This window comes from Pristis pectinata, chromosome 23 (assembly GCF_009764475.1).
Source record: "Pristis pectinata isolate sPriPec2 chromosome 23, sPriPec2.1.pri, whole genome shotgun sequence".
Classification (NCBI taxonomy): Eukaryota; Metazoa; Chordata; class Chondrichthyes; order Rhinopristiformes; family Pristidae; genus Pristis; species Pristis pectinata.
The window spans coordinates 10,091,870-10,116,761 of record NC_067427.1 but is presented as its reverse complement, the minus strand read 5'-3'; the positions used below and the strand labels follow the sequence as shown (position 1 = coordinate 10,116,761).

The 24,892-nt window shown below is 38.4% G+C and overlaps 1 protein-coding gene across 2 annotated transcripts; it reads left to right on the top strand.

Annotated features, from left to right (window-relative positions):
- Positions 1–308: 308 nt before the first annotated feature.
- On the top strand, positions 309–24,261 carry LOC127582131 (ras-related protein Rab-14). Of its 2 annotated transcripts, XM_052037173.1 has the most exons (9): positions 309–491; positions 1,949–2,043; positions 12,233–12,291; positions 14,431–14,484; positions 17,007–17,184; positions 17,760–17,826; positions 19,655–19,742; positions 21,776–21,806; positions 22,178–24,261. In XM_052037173.1, the coding sequence occupies exons 3-9, from the start codon at positions 12,240–12,242 to the stop codon at positions 22,353–22,355; spliced, it is 648 nt and encodes a 215-aa protein (XP_051893133.1). In that variant the 5' UTR covers positions 309–491; positions 1,949–2,043; positions 12,233–12,239; the 3' UTR covers positions 22,356–24,261. The 2 variants fall into 2 exon arrangements, with proteins under 2 accessions (XP_051893133.1, XP_051893134.1); XM_052037174.1 differs by lacking the exon at positions 1,949–2,043 and having other exon boundaries at positions 315–491.
- Positions 24,262–24,892: the final 631 nt, after the last annotated feature.

Below are 24,892 nucleotides of genomic sequence, written 5' to 3'. Positions count from 1 at the left end.
ACGAATGGTATGCAAGACAAGTTTTTCACTGTACCTCGGTACAAGTGACAATAATAAACTAATACCAATAATACCAATGGTAACTACATAGAGTTGTACACCAAGAAGTGGATGATGGGGATCCCTTTATAATGTTCTAAAATAATGCCATTTATGACTTAAAGTGCAAATGCATCCTCGCAGACGCGCTGGACGGACGGTGCAGACCGGGATGTCCCGGTTCGAGCACAGCGGGACCCTCTCCGCTGCAGCCACCGGGACCGCCCACCCTCCGCATTTAATGAGCCGTCGGGCCGGTGCTGACCCTTGACCCGCCCCTGTGACGAGCTGCAGGAAACCCCGACGGAAGTAGGCGCCATCTTGGCAGTCGCCGGGAGGGGAGACTCTGAGAAGTGGTGGTTGGGGGGGGGAAAAGAGGTCTTTTTCTTTTTATATATAAAGCGAGAGAGAGAGAGAGAGAGATCTAAAGTGACGCTTGGTTCTGGAAGACGGTGAGATGTGGCGGGGGTTGTGGCGCGACGCGGCGGCCGGAAGGGTAGCTGTGTGTGTGTGTGTGTGCAGAGGCCGCGGCCCTGCCCTGGCTTCTTGCCCCCGGCCGGCCCTCGCCCGCCCCGCCGTGAGTGTGTGGGTGGGTGGCTGAGGTGGGGGCTGGTCGTTTGCCGGGCCCGCAAGGACCCTCTCCGGCCTCGTTGCTGTGTGGCTGGGTGAGGCCGCTCCCCTTGCTGCCCCGCCGGCCTCTTTAACTCCCGCCCTTCTGTTCATTATCTTTCCCCCTCCCCCCCCCCCCTTTCAACGCGAGTGAAGGGAGGAGGTGGCCCTGCTTCACCTCCATTTCCCCCCCACCAAATGTAACCTACGTGCAGCAGAAAATCCGGCTGCTTTTTGTTTTGTTGTAGGGACCTCCTCATCTAGCTGACATTGGAAGGTTGGGTGGGGAAGTGGATTCTGTTGGAGAAGTGGATTCTGTTGGAGAAGGCTGCATTGCATGAATTATGAGCTCTGCTGTGCGATTATAGGGTGGATAGCTGCTTCAGTTGTGTTTGATTAGGCTGTCAACGTTTGCAGGGTGATATTTTCGCATGGTATCTGTGGAATATTGCAGCTTGGTGACGCTCAAACGTTGACACTTCAGAATCTCCCGTGGAGTTTTAATGTTCTAGGGCTTAGTAGTTTCATGCAGCAGATCCCCATGATATTCCTCTGCAGTATTTGTATTGGGAGGATTCTTAGTCATCTGTGTAACAATGGATTCATTTGTGAACTTGAATGTTGCTTCACACGACAATGACATCACTAGTTTGCTTTACTGGACCTAATTATTGCTCTTTATATGCATGTAATTCCTGAATACTATTTTCATTTTAACTTTTTCTTTCCTTTCTGACTGGCACAAATGCCTAGTCAAATGGAAGCATTTTGAATGAATATATTATTCACATTGATTATTGACTTTGTTTTATGTGGGAATATGAAATTGATTGTGACTAGTGCTAGATAACTTTGTCATTTGCAGAGTTTTCTATATGCATAACAGGCAGATTTGGGATCAGTGCCAGGAAATAGTGTTAAACCAATTGGAAGGGTAATTTTTTTTAGGGTTGAAGAATATGCAGGATAAAATTAAATTGATTTCAGCTTTAATAAGGTGTGGTTAATGTACGAAAAAGCTGGGTAATGGACTACTCCAGTGCCAAAATTAAACAACTAGAGTGATAACACTGACAGACGCAGGGTAAAGCTCCCTTATCTCTTGGTAATTTTGCTCTGATTTCACAACACTTGCTCCTGCCCCACTTTGATTTTTTTTTTGTCACCCATGCTGACTAAATAGTGGGATCTCAGAAATTACTAATCTGCCAAATTAGTGCAGTTATGTGCTATGCAGGCTTGTCTCCAAATTGAACTGGGTTGAGATTGCTCAAACTGATTTCCCATTGGATTCTTGCAGCCAGTTGAGAGAAGACTTCCATCTCATGACTCTGGTCTGGATTTGAACCGAAGTCCAGGGTGAAAGTTTTTAACCCACTGCACTAACCCTGAAAGGTATTCTTGAATCCAACATTATCTTGTAATGTGTATTTCCATGTCTCTGTCTCTATTCCATGATGTTATCATTGAGTCACTGAACACAAAGCTTCTAAGGAAGGCATGGTTCTCCTGATCAAACCTGATAGGGAAATAGAGGTTAACTCTAGCACTTTGTATTGTTATGACAATGTGGATAGGCTTCTGATGATACAAATATTTAGCTTGAAATTTATCAAATTGTTTAGTAAAATTAACAACCAAGTGGAAATCTGACATCTTAAAAATTTAAGTAACTTTTTAGAATGTTTTGAGTCCTGTAATGGAAGCTGGGGTCTTTTTTTAAAGAAAAAACCCTTGGTTGTCTTCATGGTTTAGTTTTTTCTTGAGCAAGTTCTACCAGTTGTACTGTTTGGATTGTTTCTTTTAAAAAGTGAAAATACTAACATTTGAGACTCTCTCCTCAGAGTTCAGAATCCAAAATGGTACATGCTGACCAAAAGATAACTCAGGTCTCTAGTTCTAATTAGCATTATCTGTGTAATTTTTTCCCGTATAATGTAGAATTTGGCAGAAAGCTCTTGTATCTTTATGGCATTTGGCGTTGTATCATGGGTGTGGAGCTTCACTAATCTCACTTTATTGCTGGCATTTGGAATTGAAATAAGGCGGCACTTGGAAGCTTTCAGATCAATGGTCGTAATTGTTTTTAAAACCCAAAAATGGATGGATTGAATTATGATACCTAACTTCCTGTCAGGAATTTGAGGAGCTTCCATTTTAACTAATACGTTTTATTTGTTGTACATTTTAACAATGGTTAGCCACTGTTCACCAATGTGGCTTCAGATTTTGGGTGTTACATAGCATTACTGTGGCCAGAATTGCTGCAACTCAAGTGTTTGGCAGAGCTGATAATATACAGAAGATAAAATTTTAAAATGCTTATTTCTGTGATGATTTGAACATTTTAGTTAATAAAGGCCTTTATTTCCAGACTTCTTTGATCCTGTATGCAATCTCCTTCTGGGTGGCAAGAAGCATTGACTGGCCTCTTGACTGCATGGGTGCTGTGTGAGGGCATGTTGATAGTTGATGCCCAGTTATGTATTTCTAGTGTTGTTGGTGTGATAGCTACCTTTGCATAAGTTGGGGGTGGGAGAGCTATAAATAACATTAAAATTGTGCATAGAGGTTTGTTCCAAGGCAATTTGTTGTTAAATTAATGAACAGCTAAAAAGTGCATTTTCTTAACTATTTAAGAACTTTCATCTGTCAAGTGTCTTGCTTTGTTCTAGTTTAAAATCTCTTTGTATTAAGATCTTAGATCGTTCTACATCACAACAGTGACCAAGAATACTCCATTTGGCATAAGTGCTGTGAAATGATTTGAGGCAATGAAGGTGTGATTATAGAGCAAGTTTTGGTTTAATAGCTCAATTTGAAAGACTGAACATCGAACATTCTCTAACCATTAATAACAATGTGGAAAAACATTTGCATGAAGTGTGCCAGAATTGTATGATGATGTAAGTTTGGGTTTTGAGACCTTGACTTGTGCATTTGTGGAAAAATGTAATGGAGACCTAATGTGCTAATGCGTGGGTCTGTAAAGGTTTCTAACTCTTGTATATATTGACACATTCTACATCTTTACCAGGTAACACTGATGTTTCCACTTCAGTCCTTTGCTGCATGAGGGAAATTGATGTGTGAGCAGGTGTATGCCCCATTGGCAGGGGCAGTTGTTTTTTTTTGTAGTTTGGAATAATTTGTAGTGTGGAAACTATACATTTTGAGAGAAGACCTGAAATTAAGCTCCATTGTATTTGTAATTATACAGGAGCTGTTTTCTGGTCTCTGCATTGTGTGGGATGTTAGACATGCCACCTGTTTTCAATCTTCCTGAGAAAAATTAGGAACATGAATACTGTTTGGCATGCTACATTGATGTGAAATAAATGTTTTTTAACTGAAGTAATACTTTTGGTTACAGTACCCATGGTTACCCAAGATGTGGGATAATTGCTGACTTGGTGAGAACAAAGCAGTTGACAAAGGCACTTGGAATATTTAAAATGCAAGTTTGCTATAAACAAAGTCAGGCGATCAAACCAGCTTTCACCCAGTAAACACAGCAAGTAACTTTTTTCCAGAATTGCATGCTTAGTGATCTTCTCCTACCAGAGAAGTTTTGATTCTCACTTTTAGTGAGAAGTACTTTCAGAAAAGAACTTTTTTGTGAAACCTAAATGATAAGTTTGATGTCCAGTGCAGACTATTTGGATGAATACAATTCTTGGTTGTGATTTTTGGCTTCCTTCAGATGTATGAAAGCTGCCTTTACCTTCGCCATTTTAAGCTGGCTCAGCTTATTTTTTATTACGTGAAATGTGTTGAGGCTCTACTAAGAGTTCTGCTAAGCTGAATGTGCTTAGTTTGCTCAGATGCTGAGTGCAGTGAACTCATTATATTTATAAGCTACTTCCTTGTTGCTGCTACGTTAATCTGTGCAACATCAAGCCAAGTAAATGGGTGTTGTATATTACGTATTGTAGAGGTGGTGTTCAGTACTATGGCAATGAATGGATAACCTTTTTGTGAGGCTTTCAGCAGCAACCACAAGTAAGGAGTTGATGTGGAGTCTGTGTCAGTTGTAACAGCCAGGTGACACAGTATTGTGGAAACATTTTGCCAGTTGAACTACAGGGCTATAAATGGGCCTGAAGGAAATTGATTCAAAATTTCTTCTTAATGTTCCATTTTTGTATTTCTATTCTTCCCAGCATGGTAAGCTGCAGCTGGTCTTAAAATTGGGAAAAGTGGGTTTTGGAAGATATCTGAAGGTGTGTGTGAATCATGACATAATACCCTACATTTTAAAGGAATTTGAACCTGAATTTTTAAATAGCTACTAAAATGTTATTTTGTCCTGATCTTTTTAAAGCTTCAAATGAAATGGGCCATGAATAAGTATAGTTTGGATGCAAATTCCATGCTAAACTTTCGTTGGCTCAGTAGTAGTCTAAATTTTGTAATTTGTATTTTTGATTTCAAAATATTCCTTTTTCACTTAAATTCCTTTAACTTGCACATGCAGTCAATCATTTTGCCCACTAATGTTCCTATGTCTTCTATATTTAGAGGCCCTTTAAACCATTATTTTATATGATGAGACAAAATTATACACATAGGGCCAAGATATCCTGGTTTAAAGTATTTCATTCCATTCAATGGTGCAGGTATTTCCACTGACACTTATGGCAATTGTCTGAAAATTGTATTTCCATGTATCTCTTACTGCTGCATGGGATCCAGCTTCCCCTTTTTGAGTATCGCCAGTCTGATAGTTTTGAGGAAGAGTAACAATGTAGTATATCTAATTTGAAAATGATTCTCTGCATGACTAGTTTACATTGAGAATCCCCAAGTTTTTGTCAGTAATTCAGCAAGCAGCCTTCTCTGGAATTGAGGGAAATAAATTTACCTTGACAAAGCTAAGCAATACATGATGCGACATTGTTCTCAAGTTTTTTTTGTTTTGAAAGATAAACATGAGCTATAAAAGGCCCATTAAACAATTATGGCCAGCTGTCTAGCCCTCAAGCTCATTCTGTGTATATTGATTTGCATTTTGAAATGTTTAAATATTTGTATGTGTTCAGATCTTAGCACTGCACAGTGTTTTAAATTTGTGTTGTTTTTTTGTGCTCCTGGTGGCTACATTAAAGTTCTTGTGATTTGCATGAAGAGCCAGTTGATGTTGCCTACCTGATGCCATGCTTCCAGTTAGTGATGTTTGCAGCTTCAGGTGTCAGAATGGGTGGGTTGGTGGTGGGTAGAGAAGGGCAATGCAAACCCCCACACTGCTAAGGTTTCAAGTAACTTTTGAGGACAGCAAGAATTGTTGCCATTGGCTGCAAACTGCTCTGTTTGCTGTGAGTATAGAAGTGTTTAAGGTTAAATAGGATTGTTAATCTCAATTACTAGATGTAATTAAGGCTTAAACTATGATTTGAGGAAAACATTTTCTTAAATTATTTTTAACTGGATATTATCTGAAGAAAATATTGGAAACTATGTTTAGCTTAATGTCTAAATTTTTTAATGTCAGTTGATTTGGATGAACTTCTGTACTGCAGCAACCTTGTTATCCAAATTAACCATTAGAAAATGCACTTGGCATCGAAATTATACAAGATGCGATGATTTGTGGTCGTCTGGAATTTTTTGGGTGGGGTGATGGTGGAGTGGCTATTTTTAGCTAACCTTGTGTGCTGGAAATATCCAGGTTTATAAGATTCCTGCAATCTCCATTCAGTTCTTTGAGGAAGCTGATCATAATTTGATACATTGGAAGAGTCTGATTCTAATTGAGTGCATTGACAGTTGTACTTGAGGTCTTAGGATGACTTGTACATGCCACATTAAAATGTCACGAGCATGCTCAAGTTGGGGTCAAGGTACTGTTGGAGCAATGCATCTGGTAGACATGTCTGACATGTAGAGTGGGCACCTGAAAACATTCCTATTCAAAACATAAGGACAAGGTGATTAATGTTGTACTTCAATAGGTCAACTTGCAAGTTGAGTTAGAATTTTTTTCTTACAGTTGGGTACAAAATTTAATAGCTAAACTCATCATTATAATGGAGATATGGGTCTGTGTCGCAAATTCTGTGGAATAACTGAGTACTATATCCAACTAGCACTTTTGCTGGTGACTACATGGGATTGTTGAATGGCTGCTCCTTGAATTAAAACCATAGATATTGAATAAACTTGCAATATGGGGAGCTCCAGTTTTGGGAACCGAAGAATGATCAACAGCAAAATAGATTGAGTAGCTTGAGTGCCAGCAAACTGCTACAGGAAGTTACTCTACTCAATGACTTAATGCAGAGTTCATGATCAAAGTTGCAGTATAGTTCTAATATGACTGGCTATTTTACTGGTTAATTTGCTTTCATATATTCTAATCATTTTGATCCTTGAAGGGAGAGTTGTCAACAGAAATGCACAGTGCAGTTGTTAGAAGATGTCATTTTGTAATTGTAGCACTAAAACCCATTATTTGCATATTCCAGTCCTACATTTCAATTCTTTCTTCCCTCTTCTGCACCCCATCCCCTCCCCCTACCACCACCCCCATCCAGGAAGGTGGATTGCATGTAATATTGAGAGAGCATTTAAAAGCATTTAAAGTATCTGTTTTAATAAAAGTGGGAACTTAAATTCCAGAAATCTGAAGTGTAAACTGAATGCTGGAAACATTCAGCAGGTCAAGCAGCAACTGTAATAAAAGAAACATTTATCATTTCAATTTGAAGACCCTATCAGAATTAGGAAAGTAAAGGGAAAAATAAGTTGGTTTTAAGTTGCATGGGAGATGGGAAAGGGATGGAGAAGAGGAATATGTGTGATGGGGTGAGGTCAGGATTGTTGTAGGGATAAGTTGTTGAGGCTCTTCAGTCAAATGGGTAAAAGGGAATAATTAAAGTGAAAATACAGTCCATAGCATGATGTCTGCTCATAGGTTTGTGACATTGCCTAGCTGGTCAGTCTATACAAATGAGAAGAGCCAAGCCAACTCCAGATTGATGGCTTGCAGTAGAAATGGTCACTTATACAGCCAGAGAAGGCAAGTTGCCTGAAATTGCAGAACTTTATAGTTAGGAAGATTGCAGTATTCCTAGACAGAGGTGATGCTATTTTTTGAGCTTGTGTTAGTCATGCTCTAACAACACAGGAAGCCATAAATGGTCAGAGTGGAGTGGGATGGAGAATTACAAGGGCAAGGTCAGGGTTGCTACATCAGAGGCATTCCCTTTGTCATTTCCATCCTCTACAACTCTATTTCTCACACTTCTAGTTCTGAAGGGTCTTTGACCTGGAACATAACTCTTTCTACAAATGTTCTTTAACCTGCTGAGTGTTTCCAGCATTTTCTGTCTGCAATTTTTATGGTTGGATTTGCCAAAATGAAAGCTTGCTTCATGTTCTTGAAAAATATTAAATAGTTTTTATGGTGTGAGGAGAAAAATGCAAACATCAATACAATGACTATCTCAGCTAACATGAAATTAATAGTGTTCATTAACTGGAAGTTAATTTAAAATTGGGATTGCTAATTGAGCCAGAGTCGGTCTGTTTCTGTGTTGTACAACGATGGCTCACCATGTCCATGTCCTTTTGTTTTCCCCTTGTGACCCATTTACACCTATTAGGACTATATACTTCTATGCCTTGCCTATTTAAGTGTTTAAGTGCCTGTCTAAATGTCTCATTTGTAGTGATTCTATCTGATTCCACCACCACTTCTGTCAGCAAGTTCAGATGTCAACCACTCTCTACATGAAAACTTCCCCTCAGATCCCCTTTAAAAACTTCTTCCTCTTGCCTTAAACCTATGCGCACTTATTTTTAATACCTCTGCCATGGTTCTCATCATGTATTCTATCAGCCCTCTAAACGAGGCAACATCCCAGTGGATCTCCACTCCAGTGTAATTGTGTACTGCTTGTTTTCTAAAATGCAGCTAGGGTATTGATTTGTATAAACAAACTCTTCAATAATGCAACATTAACATGTGTAGCAATTTATTTTGGACTTTATATTTTGAGCATGCTCTATGATGTATTTTTGCCTAGTTCAAATATGCAAACATTAGACGTAAAAGGTGTATTTTGCAGAGTATCATCCATCCTCTGGGTGCTGAATGATGAGAAATTAGCGACTGCTGTTACTTTTCTGGCAAGCTGTGATATGTCTTTTTAATACCTGATATTCATTTATGACCCTGTGTACTTGTCTGACAGGATGGACAAAATGCTGTAGCTGAGTCTGAATCTGTCAGGAACATGAACCATTAATAGTTCACTTTCCCTTCCATGTCTGTTCTGACTACACTTCTGCCTAACCAAGATCAGCAAATGCAAAGATTTTGGGCAACTGTTTGTATCCTCAAATTTGTGTGTAAATCAAACAAATGACCAAATGTCTAAAATGAAGTTAGAGAATGTATTGTAATTTGTATGTGTGGTGAAGTTTCCATCTGTTTTGTCACTGCTGTTACATGTTTGTTGTAAATGCAGAATTGCAGTTTCCGATATGCATGTCATGCTTGCGTACAACTGCTCTTTCAGACAAGATCTTCAATTTCATTTCTCAAACTGTTGAAGCTATTGTGAAGGTCAAGGGCAGATTCTTTTAGATTTTGCATTATTCTTGTATTTGAATGAGAATGTGGCAGAGGAACGGGATATAAATGCCTCTCATCACTTGTAACTTAAACTTTCTTTGTATGATTAATCACTTCTAACTCCATGATCTTAAAGTTGCTCAAATGATTTAGTTTTATATACTTGTAAAGAGGATCTGCATTGGTTCAATTTCCACCTGCACTTGTACATGATGTTTGAAAGTCCTGTGTTAAACAAATCCAAGGTAAGAGGACCCTGAACCAAGGGAGTGTGGAGGTCACTAGACTCGGTTAATAAGTGATCTTGATTTCAAGAATGGCGTCGATCAGAGCCTTTTGTAGTCTATGCTGGGAAGGAGGAGGGCTGCACAGTGCTGTAATGGAAGAAAAGCTGTTCAAAAGTGAAATTTCTGTGTAATAGGAGTGCAGAGAAAGTCCTACTATTGAAGGACCAAGAGCAACATTATTTGGACAACATTATTTGATGAATACTGATTAGTTTTTCAGGTGATCAGTGCAGGCTTTTATGATGACCCTTCAACCTTTGGCAATTTTTGAGTTTTTGAATTGGTGACAAAGGAAATGTACATATTAGCATGTGACTTGAATGAGATCACTGGGGTAGAATGGTATAGTATTGCTTATCTTGTTCCATGTGAGGTGTTGGAGATGAGAATTGCAATATTTAGCATGTTGATAAATGGTTGGCTTTATGCAAGACAAGTCACTGACCGAGTTCTGGACTAGTAGAACCTGCAAGCAGAGCAGTACAATTTTTAAAAACTCAGTTATCCAGCATGTCAGGTTTGATAGATGTCAGCATTGGCTCTCTTGGTGTTTCCTGATATTGGTTTGGAAGCTTTCGTGAAAGTGCTTGTTGCTACTTGTACTGGAATGTGTGGAATGGTTTCAGACCAAATGACAGTTGGAGCCCACCTATATGCACGACAGTTCACACTACTTTGAACTCATTACACGATAAGTGTGTTTTTTAAATTTTGGTCCAGTAAAATCTTTGATTCAATGTTTTCAACAGTAAATGGTCATTGCACATTCATGTTTTCTCCCTCTCATTCCATTGTTTTACATTTTGATGCTTGTATGTATATTTAAGTTGGGTTTTTGCCAAGTGGGTCACTATATTAAGTTGAACTGCAGATGGTTCTAAAATGCTCTGCAAGTATCCATTTTTCTTCAATTCAGTGAAGCATTAACTAATTTTCTTAAATTTGTGCTGAGTACTAAGGGTGCACTATAGTGGAAAGCCATCCACTTAGCTCTTGTATTTGACCTACATTGTGGCCTTGAGGAAGTCAAATACTATGCACCTTTTCTAACCATGTTAAATACAACTTGTATCTATTGGGTAAACAGCATGCTTGAAACCTTTTAAAAAAAAAGTGCTACTTACAGGAACAGAGTAAATGTAGTATCTTGTATGTAGCTCAATGATTCCAATACTCTAATGGTGATTTGATTGTTCCACTGGTTTTTCTTAGCTGTTCTACTCCTGATTTTTAAAGTAGAGGGTGTGATGCTGCTGCATATTGTTGTCAAGTAAGAACTCCTGCCATTATCTATGGTGTGAAACACAATTTCCTCGTGGAGAACCAGCCATTCTGATAGTAGTTGATACACCATGTGAAGGAAGAATCTGGTAAACAGCACAAGATTAGTTGGGCCTCATGAAAATGTAGTTTGAAGAATTGATTGCATTGACTGCAGAATCAAGCTATTTAGCACATTGAGTATGATGCTTGTATTGTGAAATTCGTGGCTGACCTGTATAGGTTTCAATCACCTGATCGATTTATTTATTTTTTTGCTCAATAATTCTCCATAATAAGGATTGCTCTGTAATCCTTCATCAAAATTTATCATTCTTGGTTTTTGATTCCAGATCTGTTGCAGAGTTTATGAAGTGCTTCCTGATTTCACCCCCAAATATTCTAGCTCTCATTTCTTGGGTTCCAAATTCTACCATCTCTTGCTCCATTTTACAAAATGTTAAAGGCCAGCTTAACGATTCTAGTGAATTCAATGAAGTTAGACTTTTGGAAGTACATAAATTGAAGGCATTTGGATACCTGAAGAAAATCATATTTCTTGCTCAGTTTATGACTTGTCAACTCAAACAAGAATAATGTGTTATGGCATAAATTTTTGCTTAATACATTTAACAGGTAAATCTATATTTTTGGGTGGCAAGGGGATGAAAAAGGTTATAAAAGTAAAAGGCTGTAATCAGACAAATGTAATGCAGTGTTTCTGGATGTAGCTGAAGTGTGTGGCTGAGAGGGGCTTGTTCCTGAGTCAACTGGAATAGTTCATCAAACATGTGCTTCCTGCTTGGTAAAAAGAACAGTGAATGTTTTGTTTGAGTGTCACAGAATGTATTATTCATAAAGTAAATCACATGTAGAAGTTAACTGGCAGGAGTTGTTTTTATCTTCTACTTTGTAGAAACTGCCCATTGTTGTAGAAGATAGGGGTCAGATTTCATCTTCCACCTAACAACTCAGATTTTGGGTTGAGCAGACAAGTTGTCACCCCTCCCTTCCATCTTGAGTAAGAGGCAGGATGAGCAAATAATATCAGCTTTCATAAATGAATCAGAAAATGTAGTAAACTCAGCAAATTGGGCAGTATCTGTGGAAACAGTTCAAATTTTAGGGTCTGAGACTATGGCAGAACAGATGCTACCTGATCTACTCTGTATTTGTAGTGTTTTGTTTCTATTTCAGCTTTCCAGAATCTTTTTTAAAAAATGTTTCATTGTAAACTTTTTCCTTTTGAGCAGAGGGACAGAGATGGAACAGCACTGAACTATTTTGGAATAGCTTACCTGTCATTGCAGGGATGCTACAGACTTGAACTATAGTCAGTCATTTCTAAAGATGACTGTCCAAGGCTAGAGTACATCAGTAAATACATTAATGTTCTAATGTACTCAGAACAATCTGAATTTTTATTTTATAGTCATCCTTTTTTCCTTCCCTTTTGTAGAGCCAAGATGGCCACTGCTCCATACAACTACTCCTACATCTTCAAATATATTATTATCGGTGAGTACATTTAGTTTTGAATTTCAAGTTCAACTTCTAGAGATGGGGTCCAATGCAATTTAATAGCTTGCATGTAGTAATGAGGTAACCTGTTCATAAAGTAAACAAGGAACTTCTGAGAACAATGTTAATGAGTGAACTAAGAATATAACCGATTCATTTGGCTGTTTTCAAAACTTCCTATTCCCTTCCAACTCCTTCCCAAGTATTCTCTTGCTGTTTGATACATGCAGTACACTAAGCTTTGACTTTGACCACACTATGCTCCAACCTGAAGTGGAAAGCAAATTAAAGCAGAAGTCTATGAAGGTTTCTGTAACTATAGATATCAGAAATAATACCAAAAATGACATGACTCTTGCCTCTTAGTCTTAATTAGAAAGTTGTGCTCTTGAGCACTAATTCAGACTGGGCCAGTGCACTGCTGAGAGTACTTACTGCACTTCTATGTATCAGGTGAGCCATTAAACTCCTGTCTGAGGTGGACATGTTTCCCTGGAGTTATTGAGGATCAGGTAATTTTCTTCCATCTAGCCTCCATATTGCCCTGCCCATCTTCTGATTCACCAACAATAATCTAAAACAAGTTAGCATATCAGTTATTTCTAGTTTGGTTTTTCTGGGATTATATTATGCATGTTCTGTCCATAAAAATGAGAGAACCTAATTGAATGTAATGCCCTTTGGTTTGCACTATGGCAAGTTTTTTGTAGAATATAATTTGTCAACTTCCATATTTTGGGTAGAGTTTGGTGTACAAATCTGATATTTGGTGTGTGTTCGTGTTTTAATTTTGTGTTCATCACCTGGAATAGTTGTAATGGTTTCTAGATCTCCATTGTATTGTGTACTAGACGTAATGACAGAGTTTGAGTCTCTTTGAGCAACTGAGGTTTGGGTTTCTGAGGGGAAGGCAAGTGATATGTAGTTACTTGTGTACACTTCCATCAAGTTGTTTTTACTTGAAGGTAACTGGCAATCCTGGTATCTTTAAAAGAATTTTATCTTGTTACTTTGTGTATTCCATATTCCAAAGTTTTACACAGCATGCCAGCATAAAAGTTGATTGGCAGATGGAGGGTCTGGCTTTGCATAAAATGTTGTGTGGGACATAGAAATTGCTGAATACTATGGTAGAATTTAATAATCTATAACATCCCCTTCAAGCACTTTGTGGTGTGTCATTAATAATTTGAAGATAATGACTCGGCATTCTTTTTTAAGTGTAAACTTTAAAGTTGTAAGTGAAGAAATTTCAGGAAGCTTGAGATGGGAGGCAAGAATTGTGCATCTGTTGCAAAGTATGTTTCAGGATGCCAGCTATGCGAGGTGTACTTGATAACTGACCTTGCTAAATTTGGCAATGTGTGTCACTTTCCTTCAAAATATTCTTTAACCAGTTATGTTATCCGAGCAATGAAATTCTGAATCGTAATTCTGGTACTTTTGCTTTGCCGAAGATTAAAATGAATTCACAACATGAACAATAACCTTTTTTCAACGTAATCATGGCTTTGGAATTGCTTCATTGTTTCTTCCTTAGTGTTAAGGAAAAGTTAGTTGTATTTGGATGTCCTTTAAAATGAAAAGGTGATTCCATTGTGTGGCGATCCCTTTAAACTTTTGATCCTGTGCCCTGCCAATTAAAATATCCACCTTTGGGTGCCTTTTTTAAAAATTTATATATTTTTATATATATATAAAAACAAGGAATATTTTGCAGCTACATTGGGTAGCGTAAAGCCATTCTAGCAGATATAAAAGAACAACTAATTTAGTTCAGAAGTGTGGTCAAGTAATACTCCAGCAAAGAGAGAACGGGTATGTAATCAGTAGAATTGAGAGGTAAGCTTCCTTTCAAAAAGGAATTCTGTGCCAATGTAAATTTAGCACCCCATTTGTTTCTGTGGTAATGATGCATGATGTCTTCAATTTTAAATGCGTCATGTGAAACATCCGGTACTGAAATCAAAGATGATGCCTGTAGGACAGACTTGAGAGGCTTTACATTTCTTTCAATATATTAGCAGATGTTCTGGTTTGAAACAAGGATACAGAGAGGTAGCTAAATGTGGTATTTTTTATTTGTGTTGACTTTAATCCTTTTATGACTGACCTGAAAGTTTCTTTTTATAATAGGGGACATGGGTGTAGGGAAGTCATGCTTGCTTCATCAATTTACAGAAAAGAAATGTAAGTAAATATCACTGAAATCCATTTTCAAACCTTGACTGTGAACATTACTGAACTATAGATGCTGAGTTTGAGCTCTGTTTCAGTCCAGTGCATTTTTCCCAACTTGTGTAGTGAAATACAAAAATGAGCCTTCAAAATGAAAGGAAGTAACTCTGCCCCCTCCCACTAGGACATGTATTGGAAACCTCCCATTGATTCATGTTGCTTAGTGTCTAATGTGGCACATTACACAAAGGTGTGCTTACTCAATTTGTGTAATGCAGGCACTTGTTAATGCAGCTGTTTAATTGGATGTGTTAATCCCATGTACTCATCAGTTGCTGAGTCTGCTCTCCCACCCTGCCCCTCCTAATCCCCACCTCCAGCAATTGAATTGGAAAATCTCTATTGAATTGGAAATGAATTGGCTTTAAAAATGAGTCTAAGTATTAGTTCTGGAAAAATGGTTCCCAGTGTCTCCATTTAAATCTGATTTTGCCAAATGTTCACTTGGCTTGGCACTAAACTCAATTTGCAGCTGAATTGGTGCTTGTCCAGAATTTGCACAATCTTCGTTCTTGGTTAACAATTGCTGTCAGTTGAATGTTAATTGTGATCAAGTCTAGTTAAGTAGGTTTGAACATTCGTGCAATGCTCTTTCCCCTTTCATCTAATGTCACCAAGTGTCTATATAATAACCAAATAAGATAAATCATCTTACATTTTTAGTCTTCTTGTCCTTGAATTTCCTGTTTACAGACTTTCAGATTTAATTGCTGTTGAGGACTAATTGCTGATGACATGATGCATAATACTGATCTGTGTTGAGGAGCTGGCCTGATCTAATTTATTAGTGATGGAGGGGTAGAGGTGTAGGTTTATGATTCATGTAAATTGGTGTAGGTGCAGTAATGGTTAAGAGGGCAAATGCTATTTTAGCCTTTATTACAAGATGATTTGAATAGAGGAGTAATGAAGATTGCACTGCGATTAAATAAGGCACTAGTAATGACATTAGGGATGTTGTGTAGCTCTGGTCTCCTTGCCTGAAAGGATGTGTTTACCATAGAGGGAGTACAATGAAAATTCACAGGACTCATTCCAGGCTTTGTTGTGTGAAGAGTGATTGAAACTCCTGTCTCCAGCGTTTAGTAGAATGGGGGAGATCTCAATGAAGCTTGCAAAATTCTTAAAGGGCTTGACAAGGTAGGATGTTTCCTATGACTGAGGAGTCCAAGACCAGAGAGCACAGTCTTAGACTAAGAGGTAGGCTGCTTGGGACAATGAGAAATTACTTTGTAGCTGGTGGTGAACCTTTGGAATTCCTTACCACTTTGTAGGGGTGTGGTTCTATCAGTGTTCATCCTTTTGGGGGGGGGGGAGAGAAAAGAGACTGTTATCACTGGACTTTATGGGGATAATTTTGGAAAATGGTGCTGAGGTAGAAGATCGTCCATGATCACTTAATTGCAGCAGGCTTGAAGAGCTGGATGACCAACAGTTGGTATTTTTGTTATCTATCAATACTGGTCTGGAAACTACTGATCCTATCTGATATCGGCAGCTAAACAGATTCGTTCCTGGGTAGTATTTTAATGGGGAACCAAGAATACCAACTGTGGTTGGCTCTCCTTGGAGCAACGGATGCCATAAGGTCACCCTGCCTAAACGTTAACTACAGTGAAAGATGTATGGTATTCGAGGTGCCGTGGTGGCACCATAGTTGATTTATTCTTTACACTACATTGAGGTGTGAAGAGAAAAAGACTTGGCAAACTATTCTTGCTTAAACAAAGGTATCTTAAAACTGGCTCTGAATAGCCAGTTGCATCGAATGAATTTCACTGATTTGAATTTCCTGCTTTCTATTTAATCCACTGCCATAGACTTGATATCTTTCTTTGCATTTCTTTCTGACTGGCTGCTAAGTTAACATAAGCTCAACAACATCTTTTACTACCCAATTCCTTATCTAAAGCTATTTAAGGACCAACTAGGCAGAGTTGCAAATCGTGAAATTTTTCATTGTGCTGTGGATTTTCTCCTACTTCACGCAGTTTTCCAAAATGGGTACGATGGGCCAAATATTGTGGCATAAATTTTTTTCTCTCTGGCTCTGCAAAATAGGTGATATACATGTGCTACAAGAGCCTGATTTGAGAAGTAGCAACTTTAAATTTCAGTTGAAAGTACTCCTAGGATGCCTTTTTATTTAATTTAATGTTCAGAGGCAGAATTAGTTTGAAGGTGCCCAGTTATCAGAAATTCCACAGCCACAGTTTGTTGCTGTATATATCTGATGCAGGCTTGGGGAACTTTTACAAAAATGTCAGATGTGCTGTCACATCAACGTAATGCACACTAGAACTAAAAAGGTGGGACTGTATTGCTGCACTTGGTTAACTGAGATTGTGCTGTGTGGTCTGTAAATAATAAGTTGTCATTTTGTGTAAATGCTTAAAATGAAGTTGCTCCAATAATTTTGAGGCACATTGCCTGTAACTTTTTCTAACTTTTTCAAACATTTTCTTTTATCCAAGTTATGGCTGATTGCCCCCATACAATCGGGGTAGAATTTGGAACCAGAATAATTGAAGTTAGTGGTCAGAAGATCAAACTTCAGATCTGGGACACGGCTGGCCAAGAGCGGTTTAGGGCTGTCACACGAAGCTACTACAGAGGTGCTGCTGGAGCCCTCATGGTCTACGATATCACCAGGTAATGCACATCTGAAATTCAGCTGCTGACACTGCGATCTCTTTTGCTTCACCAAAATTGGCACTCCTCATTTGAAAGTCTTGGTAATAGTGTTAGCTGATGGGCTGACTTCACATCCAAGCCCAATCCTTTTGACTTGAATTCTTAAACCACAATTTCTGGTTTATGAGCAGTAATCTTGGATGGTTTGATTTTTCCAGAGGTACTAGAATCTTTTGTAATGTTGCCTTGCATCAACTGACTAGGTAGCAAGTGCATTTTAAGAACCTGTTTACAAATTGAGGATTATGGCAGTATGATTTATAAATAAGTAGCACTCTAATGTAGGCAATATTTTGGATTAAGACCTTTTGTACTTCAGGAAGTACTGCATGCAAGGCAAATTGTGACCGGTAACCGTCACTATCTCCTGTTCACGTGGTTTACAACTACAAAAATCAAAGTGCATCATATGTGTGTCACTGTTTAGTCACAAGCCTTGTAGTGATTGTAGATTTGTATTTTCTCTACAGCTGCATTTAAAATATACTCTTGAATGATGAATTTGAATAAATGTGGGAATTGTTTTTCTCTAGGCGAAGTACTTACAACCACCTTAGTAGCTGGCTTACAGATGCAAGAAACTTGACTAATCCAAATACTGTAAGTGAATGGTTTGTAGAAGCAATGACTCGGGTTTTGAATTACTTCACTGCAACTCTGCATGTGTTTTCTGGGGTAATTCTTTGTCTGAAACCTGCACCATTTAAATGTCACTTCTACTGACTCCAGGATGATTGGCTAATTTAGCAGGAACATGTCCTAGAACTTGGATGGGAGGTGGGGGAGGGGGTTTCGCTCATGTCTGCTGATCTGGAAAACAAATGTCAAAAGGGATGACTTTATCCAGTCTAAAACTGATCACTTGTTTCTCTTGTATCTCTCCCTAAGTGATAAGTATCTCCACCAGATAATGAGACGAGTAGTGTGCTGTGCATGCAATGGGGACAGCGATTTCACCTGTCTTAATGACAAACTCAGATGATTCTCGTTATACAAATCTTGAGTTTGCCTTGGACTGAAACTGCTGAGTAATGCAAAAATCTTTTTGTATTTAAATGCACATTTTCAGGAATCTGCTTCTAATGTTTATGCTTTAATTTTTAAAAAAAATCAAATTTATGGGCAATCTCAAGTCTACCACTGGCTGGAAAAATGCAGTATTGGGTATTGGCTCCTGGAACCTGAATTTAAAAAGAACCCAAAGGTAGCTGAAGGCTACTGTATTTGGCAGCCTGAAAAGGGTGAACCAGCTCATTCCTTGTGGTCACACTGGCTGTCCTCCCTGTGGCAAGGTGGCTTCCAACCCACAAGGCAGAAGGTGGCAGAAGCAAAGGTCTAACCAATGAATAATCAGAGGTATTTGGAAATGGTGAAAGAATCTTAAAAATTATTAGAAAATGGTGAAATTTGTCAGGTAATTAAAAATGATTAAAAAGTTTTTTTAAAAATGTCACTCTAATGTAGGTCGGCAACACAATCAAGTGAATGAAACTTCAAGATCAGCCATCTATGGCTGGTGTAAAGCTGAGGGGCCAAATAAGAAACAAGCTATGGAATACCCTTGTACTTGCAAGTCCAGTGGCGAAACGAGGGGTGAGATGTGCCTGCATCTGACCTTGAGCACTGACTGAATTGGACAGGTGCAGAAGTCTGGAATTGCCAGGTAGCCGTCAGCCCCTTTAGGCATCCAAGTGAGCCTTCAGAATGGCTCCAGTTGAGAATCTGATTGAGCTCACTGAATCCATATGTCACATTTTGGGCAGTCAGACATTGTGATTAAATGCAACTTATGTGTAAGACATCCATATTGATTAAGTTGTTGAGTTGTTTAACTTTTTTAATGGGTCTCAAAGCAAATGAGTTTGGTCAATAGTGATTTTTTTTTAACTCAAATGTAAAGGCACAAAGTCATAAGGTCAGCATTGACAGGGCTATTGTCAATGAAAATGGGAAATGCATATGAATTCAGATTGTTTGCTTATTGTTCTTGTCGCTAGAAACAGCTTGTCACTATCTACTTGTCTGAAGTGTTTTTGCAGTTCAGCTACAATATAGCTTTTTCTAATAAACTGCAACTAGTGCAACTGTTTAAAGTTACCTGTATGAAGCTTGGTTGTTGTCAAACAAGCCTTCAGTTTGCAGTAGGGGCACATTTGTTTTAAGCCTGAAAACTAACTTCCCTGCCTGCTCTTAGTCTGACAGAACAAGTGATGTGCAATATTTAAAACAAAAACACAAAATGTTGGAAATACTCAGCAGGTCAGACTGTCTGTGGGAAGAGAAATGGTGTAAACGTTAACTGTTTCTCTTCCCATGGATGTGGCCTGACCTGAATATTTCCAGCATTTGCTGTTTTTGATTTAGATTTCCTGCATCTGCAAATTTGACTTTATTTCTCCCATATTTACTTTGATTTCTGTTCACACAGGTGATTATTCTTATAGGAAACAAAGCAGATCTTGAAGCTCAACGAGATGTAACGTACGAAGAGGCCAAGCAATTTGCTGAAGAAAATGGTACATTTCCTACTGTGGGTTGAGTTTTGTAGGGTTGTCCTCTATTTAGAAACAAGTTTTCTGGGCAAGGAAGATTATACTAAATTGTTGCATAATTCCTTAATGTCGTCTAAAGGAGAGATCTAGAAAATTTAAAACTTTCATTGTCTTTTGGTATCAACTTTCAAAGGTGTTTATTATCTGAACTGATGAGTCTTGCAACAATTTTCCTCAGTGCTGTTTCCTCTCTATCAGAGGACAACCACTAAACACAATGTTGGCCATGGAGTGGAAGGGAATCCAAGTGATACAGATTTATGATTGTGTTTTAGCTCTAATCCCCACACTCTTCAAACCTCACCACCAGCCCAAATGAAGTTTTTGAATACTGCTGAGGTCCTGGAGTTATGGTGATTATGGTCAAAGTTACCAAGAATTGATTTTGGGCTTCTAACTATGACTCTCGTGTTAGAACAAATTTATCCTTTGGGCACTAAAATAAACCAAATGTCCAAGAAGTGATTTTGGAAGTTGGCTGTGGGGCATGTCAGAGGTAAGTTTTTGTTTTACATAGTGGTGGGTGCGTGGAATGCACTGCCGGCAGAGGTTGTGGGGGCAGATACATTAGGGACACTTAGATAGCCACATGAATGATAGAAAAATGGAGGGCTATGTGGGAGGGAAGGGTTGGATAGATGTAAGAGCAGGATAAAATGTCGGCACAACATAGTGGGCCAAAGGGCCTGTAGTGTTCTTTGTCTATCATTGCAGATTCTTGCTCAGCAAGAGATTCCAGTGTGTGCATTAAAAGTTTGGATTAATGCCATTCTCCAGCATAGCATTACTTATCCAAGATCTGGTTGTAATTCTCAGATCGTGCATTACGGATGGTGAGGAGTAAATGCTTAGGATGAGTCTCTTATTAAAATTTTCCACTTTATCAAGCCAGAGAATGTTTAGTGACAGCTTTAATTCTACTCTGAAAGACTAGCCCGTTGCATTTGGCAGCTCCTTATTGGAGTAATTTCAAAACTGATCTTAAGTCTTTAAACATTTATCTATTTTTCTTTTTTGTGGAAACAAATGCATTGGTCTCCCTAAGCCTTTTCCTTGCTTCTAATAGTCCTTGCTCAGAAAGATGCACACTTCTTTTCACTGGCTTTTGAAGAACCCTTATTGATTTCAAACCAGAGGAAGTTGGACTTTTTAACTCGTGTTTTTGCATAATTTTAAAATTCAGTTGAATCCTCTCTTGGCCATATCTGTTCCATTGGCAATAGTCCTAGTATCTAGAGTCTCTCCATTGCAATAGTTACAGCAACGATTCTCCAAGATTTAGCTGATATGTTGTAGAAGCCTGTTACAAAATGAGAGGTCCAGGGCTTCATTTAATACTTGACCAGCATTTCTTACACATTTTATTTATTCTTAAACATTGGCATTTTTAAAATTCCTTGCCATCAGTCTTTTGACTTTGACTAACTTGATGCTTATTCACATCTGTTGTGCCTTTTCTGGGTGTGTGTTCTCCTGTGTAGATTTTAGTATTAAACTATGGCTGAAATTTTGAATTTAACTTGGATTTTTGTGATGCACTGATTTTTGAACGATGTCATCATTCTTCATTGAACCATACTAAATTGATCCATTTGCAGTTGTATGGTGGGTGAGGAGAGCAAGACCACCACATTACTGCTAGTTTACATCCTGTAATGTGGTTACAAGGTAGAATGTTGTTGCATTCTCTTTTGCTGGAAATGGTAACACAGATTAAAATCCAATCCAAATCCCCACGACGCTATTGCAAATCACCTGTTGATTGGATTTGATTCTCTGCTAATGAGTTGTCTTGTATGGTAACTGCTTGCCTAAGAGTAAAGTTCCTTACAGTTACACATGGCATCAGTAGTTTCAAATAATGTAGCTTAAAGTTTAATTATTGTGATCTTGGATATGTTTGAATTGTTTTGTGGTTAGGGGTAAGTTTAATTTTAAGTTTAACTTTATAACAGATGAGTATTTCTGCCACTAAGTATTTTTCTATTTTTCTACAGGTCTGTTATTCCTTGAAGCAAGTGCAAAAACGTAAGTGTGCAGCTTGGCATCAGTCACTTGAAAAATCTTGGACTAATATAGTGGTCTTTTCAAAAGCTGCATGACATTAATAAAATCCTTTTCCATTTTTCACAGAACAAGTGATTTAACATCAGAATGTTTCCACATTGGGGGTGGATTTTTAATTCTTGGCAGCACTTGCAGTATTTGGGTTGGTTTTGTAAAATCAGCAGAGCCACCTGCCCCCAAAACTCCCCAATGGTGTGACTCTGTGGTTGGTGATGCTTTGAGAACTGGGTGTAAGATGCAAGTGTGTGGATTTGTTTCCCCTTGGTGGGGGGGAATGGTTTTTAGCTGGGCACTTTGCTACAGTAAATAAGAGACTGTTACTTTGTTCCTAGAGGTGAGAATGTTGAGGATGCATTCCTGGAGGCAGCCAAGAAAATCTACCAGAATATTCAGGATGGCAGCCTGGATCTCAACGCGGCTGAGTCCGGAGTACAGCACAAACCATCCGCTCCACAAGGTGGTCGACTAATCAGTGAGCCCCAGCCCCAGAGAGAAGGCTGTGGCTGCTAGTGACCTTCAGCCAGTGAACCTCTTGACCTTTCACATCTTACTCTTTGTGTCTTTGTCAAAGCAGTATTTCTAGCTGCTTCCTTGTCTGCTGATAATCTGACAGGATAAAGTTTGCTGCTGTGACAACAGTTTAACACAATGATAAATGGCTCCTCACTAAACCACCGTAGATGTTTATCAGGTTACAAGGAAAATGAGTAGAGTAATAAAACCTCTCCTGCATGGAATTTAGAATTGAAATATTTTCTTACTCGTTCTTGTGGTAGTTCATCATCATCATCCCTCAGTCTGTGATCCGATTTCAATGCTTGTCGGCTAAATAAATATCATGCTGACATTGTATAATTCCATCTTGCCACCACAGGGGTTATAGGCATAACCTCATTATCCATTCAAAAAAATTCTTGTACATTTTAAAAACCCTCCTTGCCCATACAACTGTTGTCTATGCTGTTCAAAGTTACTGAGGTTCTTTGACTGAACTGACATCCAGCTCAACTACTGGGTGTCTGTAACATGTAGAGTATGCTTGTTGCTGTTCATAAGTTCCCCACCCAGTTACATGTCTTCATGGGGTTCTAATTCCAGCTCTTGTCTTAACCTTGCACGGGGAAATGGCTATTACTCATCTTTCCCTCTTAAAATGCAAAAGAAGGCTTTAGTGTGCTTTTTGTCATTTTATTCTTTACACTTATTAACGTAAATATGTATAAAATTTGAAGGAACTGAACTAACATTTAAATACATCTGTATGTATATGATTTTAATGAAGAAACAAATTGATCACTGGCACTAAGTACCAGTTTGTACAGTACAATCTAAGTGACCATGTTGCCCCTTAAGCACTAGAATGGATATAATCACATTTTAAAGGAAAAATATGAGCAGTACTTTTAACACTAGTTGGGTTTCATATTCTCTTGTCATCTGGTTCCATCATTGCACTGTGGGGAAACCTCTACCATTGAATAATCCTATTCTTGTGCAATCAACCATGTAATGTTGTCTGTAGATGGTCTTGCATTTCTGGCTGTATTTACTGCAGTACGTCATTCAAGGAAAATAATGGTGAATGTGTGCTTTTTACTCAAGACATTTAGGTGCAATTGTCCTCAATGAATTGAATAGCCAAATTTCATTCCTACAGCAGACTTAAGGGAGATTTGTTTTATTTTTTAAATATTGTTCACTGTATTAAATATTTTGGGGTAGGGTGACTTTGATTTTATTTCAAGGGATGAAAGTAGTTTAAATTTCAATGGTGATTCAGCACGTTTGCCTTGGGCGGCATAATTGTGGTTAAAATGCTAATTAATGATATGCATCTTCAGTTGTGTATGAAATGGGGGCTGCACTGCTGCTTAGGTTTTTTGATAGAAATGATGCTTAATGTTCAAAATACCCATAATAGAGACGTTTGACCAGGTGGAACATCTTCACTCTTGTAGAAAAAATGGGATCCTGTACAGAAAAGCTGTGGGAAGGCCAAACTGGAATCTGCAATATATTGGAAAATTCGTCAATCTGTGCACTGTCCCTTGTTTGTAGAGTCTTGCTATTAATTTTAAGAATGTGAGCCTTTATGTTGACTATATGGGAGTGTTGTCAAAGGCAGTGTGGTTAGGAGTCTGTTGTCTTTGTTATGATGTTCAGCCTTTGCTTTAGTGGGGTGTTGCCCAGGGACCATGGCCTGTGTGTACAACATGCAGGGATTTGGCAAGGTATTTCATTCTAAATTTGCTAAGGTTTGCTTTAGTCATTAGGTGGTATGAGATCTGGACGACTGGACAGCTTACAGTAGATCTTGTTTATATGTGACAGAAAAAGACTTTGAACTGCTGTACCTTTCATTTGATGAAACAAATGCTATTAATCTGAATATTTGTAAATAAAGTACCTGTATCTAGTTAATCTGTCCTTGTACTCATTACTTGGAATTTAACTACAACTGGCCCTTCTGACTGTAAGTTAGGTTAATTGATATTCCTTATGGCAAATAGGGAACTATGTGTATTCTATGCTGGATCATGCAATGTAGGTTTAACCTAGGGTGGGGAGGGAAATTGCTGCATTGATTCAAATGCTACAAAGTGAGATTTGAAGAATTTAAGTACCATATGATAAATTTCAAAGTGAACCTTGGCAAAGTGGACTGTAGACTTCGTTGTTTTCTTTAACCAAAAAGTATAATGTGTGTGGGGGGAGGGGGGTGGTTGTGGACGGAAATGGTCCTGAAGCTTCAAAAACTGCATTTGTCATTTTACTGCATTCTCCTGATGGTTGAACCTCAAATACTGTTTCTCTCTTGGCAGAAGTGCCCTTCTCATCTCTTCATAATCCAATTTTTTATTTAAACAGGAAAACCAGCCAGTGGATATTTGCCTCTTGCCTCGGCCTTGTTATCCAAGGATCTGAACACTATCAGGAGTACATTTTGCAGTTTTAAACACCTCAATATCTTGAGGCCCACTTTATATCCAATTTACTCCTTTTTAATGGGCTATTTCTTATTTTTGCCTTATTTTAACATTCCTGAC

Excerpts from the sequence above, each read along its gene's own strand:
- LOC127582131 (XM_052037173.1), top strand. The coding sequence starts at position 12,240 with ATGGCCACTGCTCCATACAACTACTCCTACATCTTCAAATATATTATT. Across the intron at positions 12,292-14,430 it reads CTTCAAATATATTATTATCG|GGGACATGGGTGTAGGGAAG; the intron begins GTGAGTACATTT and ends TTTTTATAATAG. Across the intron at positions 21,807-22,177 it reads CTTGAAGCAAGTGCAAAAAC|AGGTGAGAATGTTGAGGATG; the intron begins GTAAGTGTGCAG and ends CTTTGTTCCTAG.